Raw genomic sequence first — 17,418 nt, forward strand, 5'->3', positions numbered from 1 at the left:
ATGTTTATAACATGTATATAACATGAATATAACATGTATATAACATGTATATAACAAGAATATAACAAGAATATAACATGAATATAACATGAATATAAAATGTGTATAACATGAATATAACATGTATATAACATGAATATAACATGTATATAACATGAATATAACATGAATATAACATGCATATAACATGAATATAACATGTATATAACAAGAATATAACATGAATATAACATGTATATAACATGTTTATAACATGTATATAACAAGAATATAACATGAATATAACATGAATATAACAAGAATATAACATGTATATAACAAGAATATAACATGAATATAACATGTATATAACATGAATATAACATGTATATAACAAGAATATAACATGAATATAACATGAATATAACATGAATATAACATGCATATAACATGAATATAACATATATATAACATGAATATAACACAAATATAACATGTATATAACATGTATATAACATGTATATAACATGAATATAACATGTATATAACATGAATATAACATGTATATAACAAGAATATAACATGAATATAACATGTATAGAACATGTATATAACATATATATAACATGAATATAACACAAATATAACATGTATATAACATGTATATAACATGTATATAACATGAATATAACATGTATATAACATGAATATAACATATATATAACATGAATATAACACAAATATAACATGTATATAACATGTATATAACATGTATATAACATGAATATAACATGCATATAACATGAATATAACATGTATATAACAAGAATATAACATGTATATAACAAGAATATAACATGTATATAACATGAATATAACATGTATATAACATGAAAATAACATGAATATAACATGTATATAACATGAATATAACATGTATATAACAAGAATATAACATGAATATAACATGTTTATAACATGAATATAACATGTTTATAACATGTTCCTGGAGCAAATCTGTCCAGCAAAATATGGCACACACACCACGTTCTGTATGTTAGGATGCTGGACAGGACAGGGTTAAATAAAAAAGGAAATAAGATCTAAATCCTCAGATTTTATTTTATTTGGTATTTTTATTTAAATTTAGTGAAACTTGTTGTAAACCAGTCCACCACCGGAGTCTCTGGTCATCACCGAGATGTTATGTGTCAGATATTTACATGAAATGCCTGAAAAACATCACGTAATGAGTAGAAAAACCAACTCGCTGGTCCAACGTTCTTTCTGTTTCCTCCACAGTAAATTATTTAACTTCCATGTTAAAATGTTTCTCCTTCTGGGAACAGCAGCATTTTCTACACAGGAGTCGGTCTGATGCAAAAGGAGCTGAAAAAATTTAAATGCAAACACAGTTTAAGTGTAAATTTAAAGAACAACGACCTCCTTCAGTCATTTCAAAGTTTTATTTAATAAGACCAAAAATAAATATATAAAGATGTCGAGCTGCAGGTGAGAAAAATAACGCTGTCGTGTTAAAATAAAAACAGAAAATCAAACACAGCTTTGTTCCTGGTAAAGTAAATCTTTTCTACTTTTCTACCTCCAGAAACAGAAAATAATCTGCAGGTCCGGCTGAACTGGAGCTTCTCATGGATAAAAACATGAATTAGACTGGTTACCTTCCAGTCCACCTGTGGAATAAACATGAATCTATCAGCGTTTGCTGGTGGGAGGATGAATCTGGTATTAAAGGGTCTGAACGAGCTGCTGATCCATCTGGATGGAGGGTGTGAGGTGGAGCCTTACAGGACTTTTTATTTCTACATGGAGGAGCCAGAAATTGAGTCTGTGGTTTAATTTTCTCCAGTTTAGTTTTATTTTTACTTCATGAGGACCAGCAGGTTTATTATTGTGTTACAGGACGTCTGGAGTTTCATGTCTTTTATGGAAAGATTCTCTAGTTTTTTCTGGTTTTCAGACCATCCGGCTTTTCTTTACTCAACTTCCAGCCAACAGGATTCTTCATTTCTTCAAGTCTTCTTTTTTCTTTTATGACTTTTTTATGGGTCAGGATCGTTTTTTCCCCACAGGTAATTTTTTTCAGACATTTTTTAACCTGATTTTTGTTTTTAGTTCTTTATGCTACAAATATTTTTTATCCAATCATTCGTTCCAGTGAGTTTTTCCTCAGATTATCAGCTCTGACTGATCAAATATCAAGTTTAAGGTGATAAAGTGTCAAAGAAAAAGAAACTGGAGGATTTTTTTCATTAATAATGATTATAAATGTGGTTTTGGTTTTCTAAGAGTGGAAAGTGTTTAGTTAGGAGGATAATAATCTAACGAGGAAAACATGTAAACTGTTTGATTTCATTCCAGCTTTTCTGGTAAATTGTAAAATCTTTTCTCTGTTTTGTTCTCATCAATTTTTCCATTTACACCAAATAAAAAGTTTTACTTCAGAACACGACTAAAGATTTGCTTTTATCATGTTAATATTTTAAAGAATAAAAACACAAAAGACAAAAGTTCATTTTTCTTGTAGATCTGAATTCTCAGATTTTCCTTTATTTGGAATCTTTATTTCCAGTTAATTGGGAATGTTGTGGTTTTTAAGGAAATCAGGGTGTTTGTTAAGGAAAGCACAGATATCTCCGAATATAGCAGGCCCTATACAGACATATTTGTAACCACCCATGACGACACCGTAGAGCTTCTTGTTGTAAACCACTGCACCACCAGAGTCTCCCTTAAGAAGAAAGAAGTTATGTGTCAACGACTGAAAACCATCATGAGATGAAAAAAGTATCAGTAGAAATAAAAACTCACTGGCCCAGTGTCCTCCTCAGTTCCACTGCCACAGAAAATATGTTCTATCTTTACCCTTAAACACTCGTCTTGCCCTTTTCCGAACTGACAATCAGCAACCTTCATTTCTACACACTGCAGTTTTTTTGGTGTGCTGCAAACTGAAGGAAAAAATAAATGAAAACAGTTTAACTGCGTATTAAAACTGTAATAATGTACTTTAGTTATTTTTAACCAGGTTCAGCATCTTTGTTCAGATACAGAGCTGCATGTCAAGTCAAGATAAATTAATTCAGGAAAAATTTCAGCACCAAATGTACCAACACGATGAGTTAAAGACAAAAACAGTCTAACACGGTGTGTTATAAAACATAAATCACACATTTTCACCTTTTAACTTAGTTTTTTTGTCTGCCTTACACCAACCAAAGCCCGCCACCTCCACACTTTCACCTCTGTAAAATAAAGAAAATATGAATCCAGCAGGTCCGACTGAACTGTGAGTTCATCATGAATTAAAATATAAGTTAGAGGAGGAGCTGCAGACTTTTTCCTTTCCACTCCGTCTTTACTCAGTTTAGAGTTTTTAAACACGACATGAGGAGTTTTCTTTCTTACAGCCTGAGATTTTACATCCTCCACATTTACGTCTTTAATATAAAACATTTAACTCTAATAATGATGGAACTGATGAAGAAGGATCAACTCACATGGCCGGTCTCTGACACTCTTTAGTAGATGGAAGAGATATAAAGGGATACGTGGTGGGATTTGGTAGTTTCAGGAACATGATGTCGAAGTCTTTATAAGGTATTTTCTCTACAATCTTTACTTTTGGTTGTGGAACTTGATTCACACCTAGAACAGCGTACCTAGAGGAAAAATATGGTACAAACCTCAAGTAATACGAGACATCTAAATGTTCTTTCACAAAGACAAACAGCTGCAGGGATTCACACATTTACAGATGTGAAGAAAAGATGGAAATGATAACAAAATGTAAAACATTCTCTGGTCCTTCACAGTGAAGGTTTGTAGATTTCAGACTAATTTCTCCACATTTTAGAGTAAAAACACTTTTCTTACATGGTGTTGTTCTCGCAGTGAGCTGCAGTTAGAATCCACTGATCACTGATCAGAGAGCCTCCACACCGATACTGCTGTCCATCAACACCTTCTGAAATCACTTGGACGTGATATTTACGCTCATCTTGTTCGCAGTCTCGACCACCGTAGATCCTCTTCTGCAGGTCCACAGCTGAGCTCACGGTGATTCCTGAAAGAGAAGCTCGTCCTCAGGTGATGGAGTCAGACCAGCAGGAGACAGAAACAGGAATAAACTCTTCTAAAAACACATCTTCCATCAGTCTGGAGGTGTGATCAGAGTGAAGTCTAACAGCTGAGGACTCACCGACACACAGCAGAAGAAGAAGAAAAGTGGGAGGATCCATCGCTGCCACCGAGCCTCTGCAGACTGAAGCAGAGTCTCAGCGTGGTGCTTTAAATCTGCTCTCCATGTCCTGCCGGCCTTCGCAGGACCAATACCCTGCTGGAAGCTTATCAGCACAAACCACACAAACTACTTCTGTTTTTCAAAGTTTCTGTTATCAGATTTTCCTGCTGCTGACACGAATGCAGGAGACAGAAAACCACCAGCAACAGCGACGTGGAAGGTTCCTCCTGTTTTATTGTATTTATACATGTTTATGTTAGAAAATGAGAAGTTTCCGTCCTCTGGATGATTTGAATGAAAATGACTAAAACAATGTTGTACATCAGAGAACTTGTGTTATTTGGGTTTTACAGTGTTTTAATTACAAGGTGAGGAAGAAGATGCTGTTGGTAAAACATTCATGGAAAGAATAAGAAAGAGGATTTAACGGAGGGCATGGTTGTTTGTTGTCTTATAAGGAACTTTCTGGAGCCCAGTGGGAGGATTTGAACAGCCTGACATATTTTATCAACCTGATCTCACAGAAACACGTGAGATGAAGGTGGACCTGATGAAGAGGACGACCCAGTACTAGAAGGTGGTCCTGATGAAGAGGACCACCCGGTACTAGAAGGTGGACCTGATGAAGAGGACGACCCGGTACTAGAAGGTGGACCTGATGAAGAGGACGACCCAGTACTAGAAGGTGGTCCTGATGAAGAGGACCACCCGGTACTAGAAGGTGGACCTGATGAAGAGGACGACCCGGTACTAGAAGGTGGACCTGATGAAGAGGACGACCCGGTACTAGAAGGTGGACCTGATTAAGAGGACGACCCAGTACTAGAAGGTGGTCCTGATGAAGAGGACCACCCGGTACTAGAAGGTGGTCCTGATGAAGAGGACGACCCGGTAATATAAGGTGTTCCTGTTGAAGAGGACGACCCGGTACTAGAAGGTGGTCGTGATGAAGAGGACGACCCGGGACTCGAAGGTTGTCGTGATGATGAGGACGACCCGGGACTCGAAGGTGGTCCTGATGAAGAGGACGACACGGTACTAGAAGGTGGTCGTGATGAAGAGGACGACCCGGGACTCGAAGGTTGTCGTGATGATGAGGACGACCCGGGACTCGAAGGTGGTCCTGATGAAGAGGACGACACGGTACTACAAGGTGGTCCTGATGAAGAGGACGACACGGTACTAGAAGGTGGTCGTGATGAAGAGGACGACACGGTACTAGAAGGTGGTCCTGATGAAGAGGACGACACGGTACTAGAAGGTGGTCCTGATGAAGAGGACGACACGGTACTAGAAGGTGGAGCTGATGAAGAGGACGACCCCGTACTAGAAGGTGGTCCTGATGAAGAGGACGACCCGGTACTAGAAGGTGGTCCTGATGAAGAGGACGACACGGTACTAGAAGGTGGTCCTGATGAAGAGGACGACCCGGTACTAAAAGGTGTTCCTGATGAAGAGGACGACCCGGTACTAGAAGGTGGTCCTGATGAAGAGGACGACACGGTACTAGAAGGTGGTCCTGATGAAGAGGACGACCCGGTACTAAAAGGTGGTCCTGATGAAGAGGACGACCCGGTACTAGAAGGTGGTCCTGATGAAGAGGACGACACGGTACTACAAGGTGGTCCTGATGAAGAGGACGACACGGTACTAGAAGGTGGTCGTGATGTAGAGGACGACCCGGTACTAGAAGGCGGTCCTGATGAAGAGGACGACCCGGTACTAGAAGGTGGTCCTGATGAAGAGGACGGTGGATGTAGACACCAACTAAAGATTTACAGTTTCAGTAGAAACAGATCTTGGATGGATGAATTTAGAGAATATTACTGTGTTAAAGTGGAACCAGGATATTAAATTAAACTGCTTAAAGTATGAAAAGTTGAAGTGGTTACAGAGGTGGGCTTGGTGGGTCTGGAGAACCTGGGTTCAAGTCCCTGGGCTGACAACTAAGTAGGGATGCAGAATTAATCGGATTTTGATCGTGAGCATGATTTTGGTGGCCACAATTAAATGAACCTGATAGTCAACGATATTTATATTCAAAATGCAGCTCTGTTGATGCTCATGCTGCCACTTTTCAAGTCGATAATTTCCGACATATAACAGACTAACTCAACTCTTGGAACTCTGTATGGTATGGATTGATTAGGTTTCTGATGGTCTGGTGTTGGATCAGGGTTCTGATGGTCTGGTGTTGGATCAGGGTTCTGATGATATGGTGTTGGATCAGGGTTCTGATGGTCTGGTGTTGGATCAGGGTTCTGATGGTCTGGTGTTGGATCAGGGTTCTGATGATATGGGGATGGTTTAAGGAAAAATTATAATCAAATGCTCAATCAGGGGATTAAAATAAGTACATTTATTAAATAGCTGCAAAAAATAGGCTGCACGACAGCAAGAAGGTCACCGGTTTGAATCTTGGCTGGGGGGAGGTTCGAACCTTGGGGGTGGTGGCCTTTCTGTGTGGAGTTTGCATGTTCTCCCCGTGTATGCGTGGGTTCTCTCCGGGTTCTCAGGCTTCCTCCCACCGTCCAAAGACATGCATGTTAGGTTAATTGGACACTAAATTCTCCCTAGGAGTGAGTGTGCGTGTGAATGGTTGTTTGTCTATCTGTGTTGGCCCTGTGACAGACTGGTGACCTGCCTCTCACCTGTTAAAATGCTGGGATAGGCTCCAGCTCAACCGCGACCCGAAATGGAATAAGCGGTCAAGATAATGGATGGATGGACATTTATTAAATAATGATTGAAATCATGAGACATCAACACTCCGCCTGCAGACTGACTGCAGAGTTCTGAAAAACAGAAGTTATTCACAAAGAGGAACTTACTTAATATGTAAATGTAGTAAGCAGGTTGACGGTCATCTTCCTTCACAAGAAGTTAGATTAACTATGAGTACACAATATTCAAATACTGAGTACATTATCACATGAAAATTTTCCATTACAGATGGATCAGGGTTCTGATGGTCTGGTGTTGGATCAGAGTTCCGATTATTTGAGGATTTTATTTTATTTATTTTATTTAACCAGGAAAAAGCTCATTGAGATCAGGAATCTCATTTACAAAAGTGTTCTGGCCAAGACAGCAAACCAAGTTACAAATCAGTCACAACCACCAATAAAATTACATATAAAATCACAAACATACGTCAACACTTCAAGTTACAAAATAATATTAGTCAAAACATTTACAAGCTAAAGACTCATCATTTAATGTTCTTAACTTACTTTTAAAAAGGTGTAAGGAGGGGTTTCAAGATGGCGGCTTGAAGTGAGGTCGCATCTGGGAGTACCAGCACGCCATTTCACTGATCTTACACTTATAACCCACAAATAAATCTACAGAACGGGCGCTTTTTTTTTTTTTTCTGTAAGTGTGCGATGAGTATTAGCAGCTACTTTTTGAGACAGTCTGACAACATGCCGCGCAGGAAAGTCACAGTATCCGCGGAGGATCCCAGTCTGCAAAGCAGCGAGGCTAACGAAGGAGCTAGCATGGGAGCTAGCAGCGCCGAGTCGGAGGATGTAATGGACCCAGCAGTCCGCGAGGTGATACGTGAAGTGACCGTGAACCTCACTAAAGTCATTGTAGAGAAGCTCGGCCCGGTCTCCCTGCTACTACAAGCTCAGGGGACACAACTAGAGGACCATGAGGGGCGTATACAAGAGGTTGAAGCCCGGCTCTCGGCTGTGGAGGATGCCACGGCGCCGACCGAAGAGAAACTAAAATCACTGGAGAAGCGGGTGCAAGAGCTGGCGGAGCGCGCTGACGACTTAGAAAACAGAGGACGACGTAAAAATATTCGCATTATTGGTCTCCCGGAGGGCGCTGAAGGTAACGATCCCACACACTTTTTCGAGAGTTGGCTGCCTGAACTTTTAAACATAAAGACAAAAGCAGGCAGGCTTAAGGTGGAAAGGGCGCACCGCACGGCGACACAGGCCCCGTCCCCTGGCCAGAGATCACATCCTGCATTGGTGAGGCTACACAACTACCAAGACAAACAGCGGGTTATGAACGCAGCGTGGGAAATGAGCAGGAATAACCAGCCCTTGAAGTATGAGAACGCCACGGTGATGATCTTTCAGGATTACTCGGCTGCTGTTGTGCGTAAACGGAAACGTTTTGACGAAGTTAAGAAACGCCTTAGGTCCATTGGAGCTGACTACAGACAGATCTACCCCGCTTTGCTGAAAGTGACCCACTGCGGATCTACTAAGATTTTCAAGGACGCCACCGAGGTGAAAGACTTTATTGAGTCTTTGGTCTCAACCCCTGCTGTTGATAGCGAGTGATCGGCGGACTGTGTTCGCTCTTCTGGTTTTAGTTGAGATTTCTTCTATACCGTGAGTAAGTGTTTGCTGCTTGCAGTCTACTTTTTTTTTTATTTTATTTCATTTTATTGAGTACTGCCCTGCTAAAATTGCATTTACTGCCACTATCTTTTTGTTTTGTCAAGAAATGTTATGTTGATTGTTTGTGATACACTATGGGCGTTGCTGCTACCCTTTTTTTTTACTTCTTTTTTTTTTGAGTAAGAAGTTATCTTCTGCGGCTAGAAACCTTTACACTCGAGCTCCTTTATATTAGGAGAAGGACAGTGTTTTCTCTTTTGCCGATGTTAGGCATTGTTTGTTTTGTTATTGTTTGTTTGTTCACCTGTTGTGCTGCCCCAGCTCTTTTTTATGTTTACTATTCTTGCTATTTTTATCCAACTGTGGAAAGGGACTCAGAAGACACCATGCTTTACCTACATAATATAATAAAAATATGTCTAAATTGAATATATATTCACCGATAAGAATCAAGAGCAACTTGAGCAAACAGAAAACACCATGGAGAAACACCACTGTGGTTACCAGCCTAAAAAGAGAATGCAGAAAAACTGAGCGGAAATGGCGGAAAAATAAACTTCAAATTTACTATGAGCTGTACAAACAAAGCCTACGTAACTATAACAATGAGCTGTGTAAGGCCAGAGAGCTGCATTTATCTGAAATGATTAACAGGAATGTCAACAATTCTCGCACTCTGTTTGCTATGATTGAAAAACTTACAAATCCTCCTAAACAGATAAGCCCTGAGCTCCTTTCCACTGACAAATGCAACCAATTTGCAAACTTTCTTAGCCAAAAAATTAAAACAATTAGGCAAAATATTAATTCCACACAGTCAAACAAGAAAATTAGTCTGTGTCTAAAACCCGGAAATAATTCTGATGTCATGTCACAATTTAAAATGGTGAATCTAAAAGTCCTACAAGAAACAGTTTGGCATTTGAAATCAGCAACATGCACTCTGGACATGATACCATCCGACCTTTGATAGTTAACAGCTCACTGGCATCAGGCATTTTTCCCCAGTCACTAAAGATAGCTGCTATTAAGCCACTCCTAAAGAAAAGGACTCTAGACGCCTCTATAATGAACAACTATAGACCTGTCTCTAACCTCTCTTTTATTTCCAAGATTATTGAGAAAGTTGTATTTCACCAGCTTCATGACTTTTTAAATGAAAGTGGAAATCTTGATAAATTTCAGTCCGGCTTCCGACCTCATCACAGCACTGAAACAGCTCTGGTCACAGTGTTAAATTGACATTAGGTTGAATACCGATTCTGGTCAAGTATCAGTCCTGGTTCTGTTGGATCTCAGTGCTGCGTTTGATACTGTAGATCACAGAATCCTGTTGCACAGGCTGGAAACTGGGTTGGACTTTCTGGAGCGGTTCTTAACTGGTTCAGGTCCTATTTAGAAGGCCGGAGTTATTTTGTTACGATCGGCAGCTATGAATCCGAGCGAGTGGCCATGACTTGTGGAGTCCCCCAGGGGTCAGTCCTTGGACCTCTTCTGTTCAACTTGTATATGCTCCCTTTGGGTAAAATATTACAAAACTATAGCATTAGTTATCAAAGTTATGCAGATGATACACAACTTTATGTGTCTCTGTCACCAGATGACTGCAGTCCAATAGACTTAAAGGTCCCATATTATGCAAAATTCACTTTTTAATGGTTTTGGAACAGTCATACTGGTCCCCCCGCATGTGTAGGAGACCCGTAAGTGTGAAACTCTTTCAGGCGCTCTCTCTCCCCCCTGCTCCACCTCTAGGGAAGTAAGCGCTGAATTGAGCGAGTTTGAAAGCCTGTACGTTAAGACGTCATAAGGGACAATAACCACTCCCACAGAGCGATGGACCCGCTTACCGGCTCTCAAAGCCCGCCCTCTAAAAATCACCTAGCGCCCAGTGTTTTATCCTTTTCGGCAACCCTCGTTAGCGGACATGGCTAAGCGACAGAAGCACTGTTCTGTTTGTGGCTGCATAAATGAACACGAAAACGTTTTTTTACTTCCATCCACTGAACCCACGAGGACTGAGTGGATTAATTTTATTTTTGGAGGAAATGTACCCGGAAAACTTCCAAAGGTTTTGCATGTCTGTGGCCAGCATTTCAAAGAGGACTGTTTCCACAACATGGGGGCATGGAAAGCAGGCTTCGCCAACCGTTTGAAGCTGAAGCCAGGTTCAATACCAACTGTCCGTGACACAGCTGGAGAGGTAAGAGCTGGCAGTTATTTTATCGTTTCGGCCTTATTAGTCTGATAGCTTGAAAATATACTAGCACTGTTGTAAATGTAGCCAAGTCACTGTTTCTACTGTTTGTATCCGGTGCCATTGTGCATCAGATTGATGAGCGTAGCTAGCTGTGTTCTCCGTGCGTCGCGGTTTGGGTCGGTAATGGGGGCTTCAGGAATGGGTTCCGGTGTTCCGGCGTTTGTTTATCCTTCACTACGCTGTAATCAGCGTCTAGTTACCGCTAAGGCCTAACCTGTCAATCACCTCATGACGGGCGATGCGATGGGCGGAGCCAACAGCTGAGCTGCTCCACCAGGGTTCCGCCCACCATAAACGGCACATTTCTGAAGCTGCTAAAAAGAGGGAGGTGAAGAGAAGCCGCTGCACTCAAACTGAGGGTCGATTTGTCCATACCATGGCGGAAATATTTCATTTAGATATTAATGAATGGTCTCAGATTGGGAATAAAGTGTATAATATGGGACCTTTAATGTGTCAGTGTCTGGAGCAAATAAACACCTGGATGAGGGAGAATTTCCTACAATTAAATGAAGACAAAAACTGAGATTATTCTGTTTGGTAGCAAAGAGAAGAGGGTCAGCATTGGTAAACACCTGGAGACTCGGGCTCTTAAAATCACCGACCAAGTTCGTTACCTGGGAGTGTTGATAGACTCAGATCTGACTTTCAGCAGCCACATCAAACCTTCACTAAGAAGCTTTTTACCAGCTCAGAAACATCAACAGAATTAAAAGTTTAGTCTCCCAGAAAGACCAAGAGAAACTCATCCATGCATTCATCTCCAGTAGGCTGGATTACTGTAATGGTCTTTTAACAGGACTTCCTAAAAAGAGCATTAAACATCTGCAGCTCATCCAGAACGCTGCTGCTAGAGTTTTAACCAGGACTAAGAGATCTGAACACATCACACCAGTTTTAAAATCTTTACACTGGCTTCCAGTCAGTTACAGAATAGATTTTAAAACCCTTCTGCTTGTTTACAAATCCCAGAATGGTTTAGGCCCAGAATACATCTGTGATATGTTCAGAGAATATAAACCTAGCAGAGCTCTTAGATCCAAAGACTCTGGTCAACTAGTCCAGGCCAGAGTCCAGACTAAACATGGAGAAGCAGCATTTAGCTGTTATGCTGCAAACAAATGGAACAAACTGCCAGTGGAGATTAAACTTTCCCCAAATGTAGACATTTTTAAATCCAGGTTAAAAACTTTTCTTTTCTCATGCGCCTATGCATGAAATCTGCACGGTACCTTTTTTTTAACTTATCTTGCTTTTAATCATTTTAATGTAATTTATTATTTTATTGTGATTATGTGTTGATTATGAGTTGATGCCTTTTACTATTCTAAATATCTGTAATGTCTTTGTTTTATGTAAAGCACTTTGAATTGTCCTGTACATGAAATGTGTTATACAAATAAACTGCCTTGCCTTGCCTTGCCTATATGCACTTGGAATGTAAATGGCATCCATACACATGTTAAGCGGAGAAAGGTCTTGAATTATCTCAAGAGAGAACAGGTTCACATAGCACTACTACAGGAGACTCATTTGGACTCTATAGAACATTCTAAACTAGCGCAGGGGGGGGTTTGGACATGTCTTTTTCTCTTCGTTTACATCAAGGAGTAGAGGTACAGCTATCCTAATCAGAAAAAATCTACCATTCAAATTTCTTGACTGTATAAAGGATACGGGTGGCCGTTATGTGATTGTGAGAGGTGTTCTATATGGAGAGGAAATTGCAATTATGAATATGTATTACCCTCCTGGCCATCCAGTAGATTTTCTAGTCACCCGCCTTTACAAAATTTGTAGATCTAAATGTCAGGAATTCCTTTGTTGGGGGGGATTTCAATTGTCACTTAAACCCAATTATGGATAAATCTCCTCAAGGTAAATTGTTTCTCCTACCTCAGGCCAAAACTCTTACTACCTTATGTGAAGAGTTGGGACTATGTGGACGTGTGGAGGGCACAACATTTGGCAGATAAAGAATTTACGTTCTTTTCCAAAGTGCATACATGTTATACGAGAATAGATTATTTTTTTGTCCCAAACCATATACTACCATCAATTATGTCCAGCTCAATTGGTAACATAGTAGTGTCTGACCATGGCTGCGGTCTTCCTTCATTGCAGTGTTGGAAACCCGGCCCCACAAACTAGACGTTGGTATTTTGACTCCTCCATTCTTTATGATCAAAAATTTATAGACTATTTTACAGAGGAATTTAGACAGTTTCTGTTAATTAACACACCCTCTACAGATAACCCTTCATTACTATGGGAGACATCGAAAGCTTATTCAAGAGGCCTCATCACTTCCTATACAAAAGTAAAAGGCGTAGACAAGCGGAACAGAGAAAGATTTTAGAATCCAAATTAAAGCGTGCTGAAGAAGATTATCTGAGAAAATCGTCTACTGGTAAACTTAAGGAAATTTTTGCTCTCCGTTCATCATTAGATTGTCTTCTGACAAAAGAGGCAGAGACTAAAATTAGATTTGCAAGGCAAAGGTTATACGAACATGGCGACAAACCTGGGAAATATTTGGCGTATTGACGAAGAAGAAGTCGGACTCCCAAAATATTTCTTCAATTAAAGACACAAATGGAAAACAATTTTTTGATACTGCCACTATTAATGAGATATTTACAAAATTCTACGAAAACCTGTATAAATCACAAACACATAAAAATGCTCCAGGCTTAATGGATTCTTTCTTCTCTTCTCTCAATCTTCCCAGGCTGACCGGAAGCCCAAAAATTGAATCTTGACTCCCCATATCAAAGAAAGAGGTGTTAGATGCCATTAAAGAGTTAGCAGTCAGGTAAAGTAGCTGGGCCTGATGGACTTTGTGCTGAGTTTTATAAAGAATTTCGAGAAATACTGGTCGACCCGTGTGCTACAAATGTATAAGGACTCCTTTAGAAAAGGTCTTTTACCCAATTCTTTAAGGGAGGCAAATATTTCTCTTATATTAAAAAAAGGTAAATTACCTGAAGACTGTGCCTCTTATAGGCCGATTTCTCTATTGAACGTGGATTTGAAACTCCTTTCCAAAATACTTGCTAAACGCCTAGAACGCTCACTCCCCCTGTTAATTAATGAAGACCAGACGGGTTTCATTAGGGGTTGCAACTCATATAACAATGTGCGCAGGTTGTTGAATACAATCCAGTTCTTCAAACAAAACTCAGTGCCTGGCGTAGTGGTCTCTCTTGATGCCGAAAAGGCATTTGACCGCGTCGAATGGCCTTACTTGTTTTATACATTATGTCAATTTGGTTTAAGTGAAAACTTTATAAATTGGATTAAGATTTTGTATACTGATCCTTGCTCTTCAGTTCTTACAAATGGGTTGCGATCACCTAACTTTCCGGTTCTGAGGGGGACCAGACAGGGCTGTCCACTCTCCCCTCTGCTTTTTGCTTTGGCTGTGGAGCCACTGGCAGAGGCGGTTCGATCTCGGTAGGACATACACGGTCTAACCATAGGCCAAAGACAACATAAGATTACTTTGTATGCGGATGATGTTCTGGTTGTGTTGACCCAGCCTGAAACATCAATCCCTTCTCTAATTGAAATTATTAATAAATTCGGCGACATTTCAGGTTATAAAATCAATTTCAATAAATCAGAAGTGATGCCACTGGGTGCCTTTACGCAAAAACCTCAGACTCCTTCTCCATTTCCCTTTAATTGGTCACCAGAGGGATTTGTGTATTTGGGGATCAAGGTTACACCCGCTTTTGATCAGATGTATAAAAGTAACTTCACTCCTTTATTTGAGCGTGTAAAATTGGATTTAGAGAGATGGAAAACCTTACCCCTGTCGTGGATTGGCCGTATTGCTCTTCTGAAAATGAACGTCCTACCCAGGCTACTATATCCAATACAGATGGTTCCGACTCTTTTTCGCACGAAAAACTATTAAAACTCTGAATGGCTGGTTTAGTTCGTTTATTTGGGCAGGGAGGAAACCTCGACTTAAAATAGCTACGTTATGTCTTCCATCATCAAAGGGGGGCCTTGACCTCCCACACATAAGGAAATATCAGCTTAGTGCCCACATGCGTGTAGCTGCCGACTGGGTGCAAGAACCTGTTTCTCTCTGGCTTGATATAGAGAGTGCCATGTCCAATTTCCCCTTAAAAAACCTGCTTTTTGTGAAAAAACTCAAAACCTTAAGGATGTCCTGTAGTAAACCCATTAACATTATCTACTGTAAGAGCTTGGCAAATAGTACAAAAGCTTGAAGGCAGGTCTCAATTAACATCTCTTTTCACTCCACTGTGTGATAACCCCACTTTTTCTGCCTGGGACTACTGACTCCGGTTTTCGAGTTTTGGGCAGAAAAAGGGGTCTCCACCCTTTCGGACTTAATGGACGGACCTAATCTGATGTCTTTTGAACAGTTACTTAATAAATATGACATTCATAGACATGATTTTTTTCGGTACTTACAAGTGAGAGACTATATCCAAAGGAACACAACAATACAAAATAATCAAACCGTCTCTGATTGTGAGAACCTGCTATTCAAGCCGAAACTCAGAACCTCTATGAGAATTTGCTATGGTGTACTAAAAAGACTATGGGATTGCAAACACAGTCTCGGTAAAAGGGACGTGGGAAAAAGAATTAGATATGAGGATCAGTGACTAGGCCTGGGATCAGGCTTGGGAGAATGCAAAATCTTTGAGCGTTTGCAATAGAATTAAAGCTATGCAACTTAAAATTTTACATCGAGCTCATATATCTCCCTCTTCACCGCCATCGATTTAACTCAGACCTTTCTCCGCTCTGCCCCAAATGTAAAATAGAGGTGGGTAACCTTACTCACTGTCTGTGGTTCTGTAGAAAAATACAACAATTTTGGGTTGATATAAAAGGTGACATAGATAAGATCTTTTCTACTATAACTGAATTTAACCCTTTGTGTATGCTACTTGGAATGACAAATGATAACATCAAGGGGACATATGAAAGACATCTGTACAGGTTACTTACATTCTGTGCAAGGAAATGTGTGCTATTGAACTGGATCACAGACAAAGCCCCATCTAAGGCACAATGGCAGCGGAGTGTACTTGACTATGTGTCGTTGGACTACCTAACAAATAAGCTAAACAATAGAGATGATGTGTTCCATAGAATATGGGACCCTTTTATGTGCTATGTCGGGTTAGGATATCGTCTGCTATTTTCTCACGAGGGTTTGTATGATGCAACCGTTCCGCTTTGGTCTTATACATGTACTGTGGATCTTTTTTTTTTTTTTTTTTTTTTTGTAATTTAAGTCTCTGAGTTTTGCCACTCATCTTATTTGTGAGCTGGGGTGTTGTTTGGTGTTTGTTCTGTTTTTATGTTGAAACTTAAAAACCAATAAACATACTGGGAAAGAAAAAAAAAAAAGGTGTAAGGAGGCCGGTTCCCCCAGACACAGCTTTTCCTGCAGCAAATTCAAGCTGTTGGAGCAGCATATCTAAACTTCTTTTTCCCATTTCAAGCCTGACTTTGGATTTAGAGAGTAAAAATACATCCTGAGTCACAGAACGAAGACTGTAGCTACTGTTTGTTTTAGATTAGATAGCATTAAATAAGTATGAGGGAAGCAGATTTAATATTACCTTATTGAAGATGTGCCAATGGTTTTTGTCGAGGTGTCCCTGAGCAAGACACCGAACCCTGAATTACTCCTGATGGGTCATGTTAGCGCCTTGCATGGCAGCTTCCGCCATCAGTGGGTGAATGTGATGTATGATGTAAAGTGCTTTGGATAAAAGCTCTATATAAGTACAGACCATTTACCATTTACATTTTCTCCCAATCAAAAGCATAGAGATCATGAAAAAAACCTTGTTCCACAAAGCTCTTCATGCTACGTTTTAAGATGATACGTGGTTTTGCTTTGGGAATTTTACTACTTCTCATTGTTGCAACGACAGGTGATCACTGATGTTTGCTAAAACTGCAGCTGTGGAGTATCTATGGGGAACATTAGTTAAAATGAGGTCAGCTAACGAGGATTTATCAGGACTCTTCAAGTTAGGCCGAGTCGGCTTATCAACAATCTGAAAAAGACTCAAAGAATCTCACTGAGCTTTAAGATTATCAGACACTGGATTTAGCCAGTTTCAGTTTAAATCACCAAATAAAATAAGCTCACTATATTTTAGCTCTGATATAAGATTGAATAAGAAGAAGAGTGTATCACTAACTGCTGAAGGTGGCCTATAACAGCCAACCACTGTGGTATGTAGCCTTTTAGAAACTTCCAGATCCAGGGCCAGAATTTCAAATAGTTTGCTTATTGATTTTGGTAAATCTGTTGGCTTCATCGGGACGTGATCTTCAGCTCGCACTGGAGCGATTCGCAGCCGAGTGTGAAGCGGCTGGGAAGAGAATCAGCACCTCCAAATCCGAGACCATGGTCCTCAGCCTGAAAAGGGTGGAGTGCTCTCTCCGGGTCTGCGATGGGGTCCTGCCCCAAGTGGAGGAGTTTACATATCTCGGGGTCTTGTTCACGAGTGAGGGAGGGATGGAGCGAGAGATCGACAGGCGGA

At 40.2% G+C, this 17,418-nt stretch overlaps 1 protein-coding gene across 1 annotated transcript; it reads right to left on the bottom strand.

Moving 5' to 3' along the window:
* Positions 1–2,519: 2,519 nt before the first annotated feature.
* LOC121642062 (kallikrein-13-like) lies at positions 2,520–3,787 on the bottom strand. The gene is made up of 4 exons (XM_041988538.1): positions 3,501–3,787; positions 3,181–3,245; positions 2,812–2,951; positions 2,520–2,731 (listed from the first exon to the last, which is right to left on the bottom strand). Exons 1-4 carry the CDS (start codon positions 3,749–3,751, stop codon positions 2,573–2,575), a joined length of 615 nt encoding a protein of 204 aa, XP_041844472.1. The 5' UTR covers positions 3,752–3,787; the 3' UTR covers positions 2,520–2,572.
* Between the last annotated feature and the right edge of the window lie 13,631 nt (positions 3,788–17,418).

Source organism: Melanotaenia boesemani, chromosome 6, assembly GCF_017639745.1.
Source record: "Melanotaenia boesemani isolate fMelBoe1 chromosome 6, fMelBoe1.pri, whole genome shotgun sequence".
NCBI classification, from domain to species: Eukaryota; Metazoa; Chordata; class Actinopteri; order Atheriniformes; family Melanotaeniidae; genus Melanotaenia; species Melanotaenia boesemani.

Bases quoted from the DNA above. Each gene is read 5' to 3' on its own strand.
- LOC121642062 (XM_041988538.1), bottom strand. From the start codon at position 3,751: ATGTGTGAATCCCTGCAGCTGTTTGTCTTTGTGAAAGAACATTTAGAT. The intron at 2,952-3,180 runs GTGAAAATGTGT...TTTTTCCTTCAG, and splicing joins CAAAAAAACTAAGTTAAAAG to TTTGCAGCACACCAAAAAAA. The intron at 2,732-2,811 runs GTGAGTTTTTAT...TTTCTTCTTAAG, and splicing joins CTGAGGAGGACACTGGGCCA to GGAGACTCTGGTGGTGCAGT.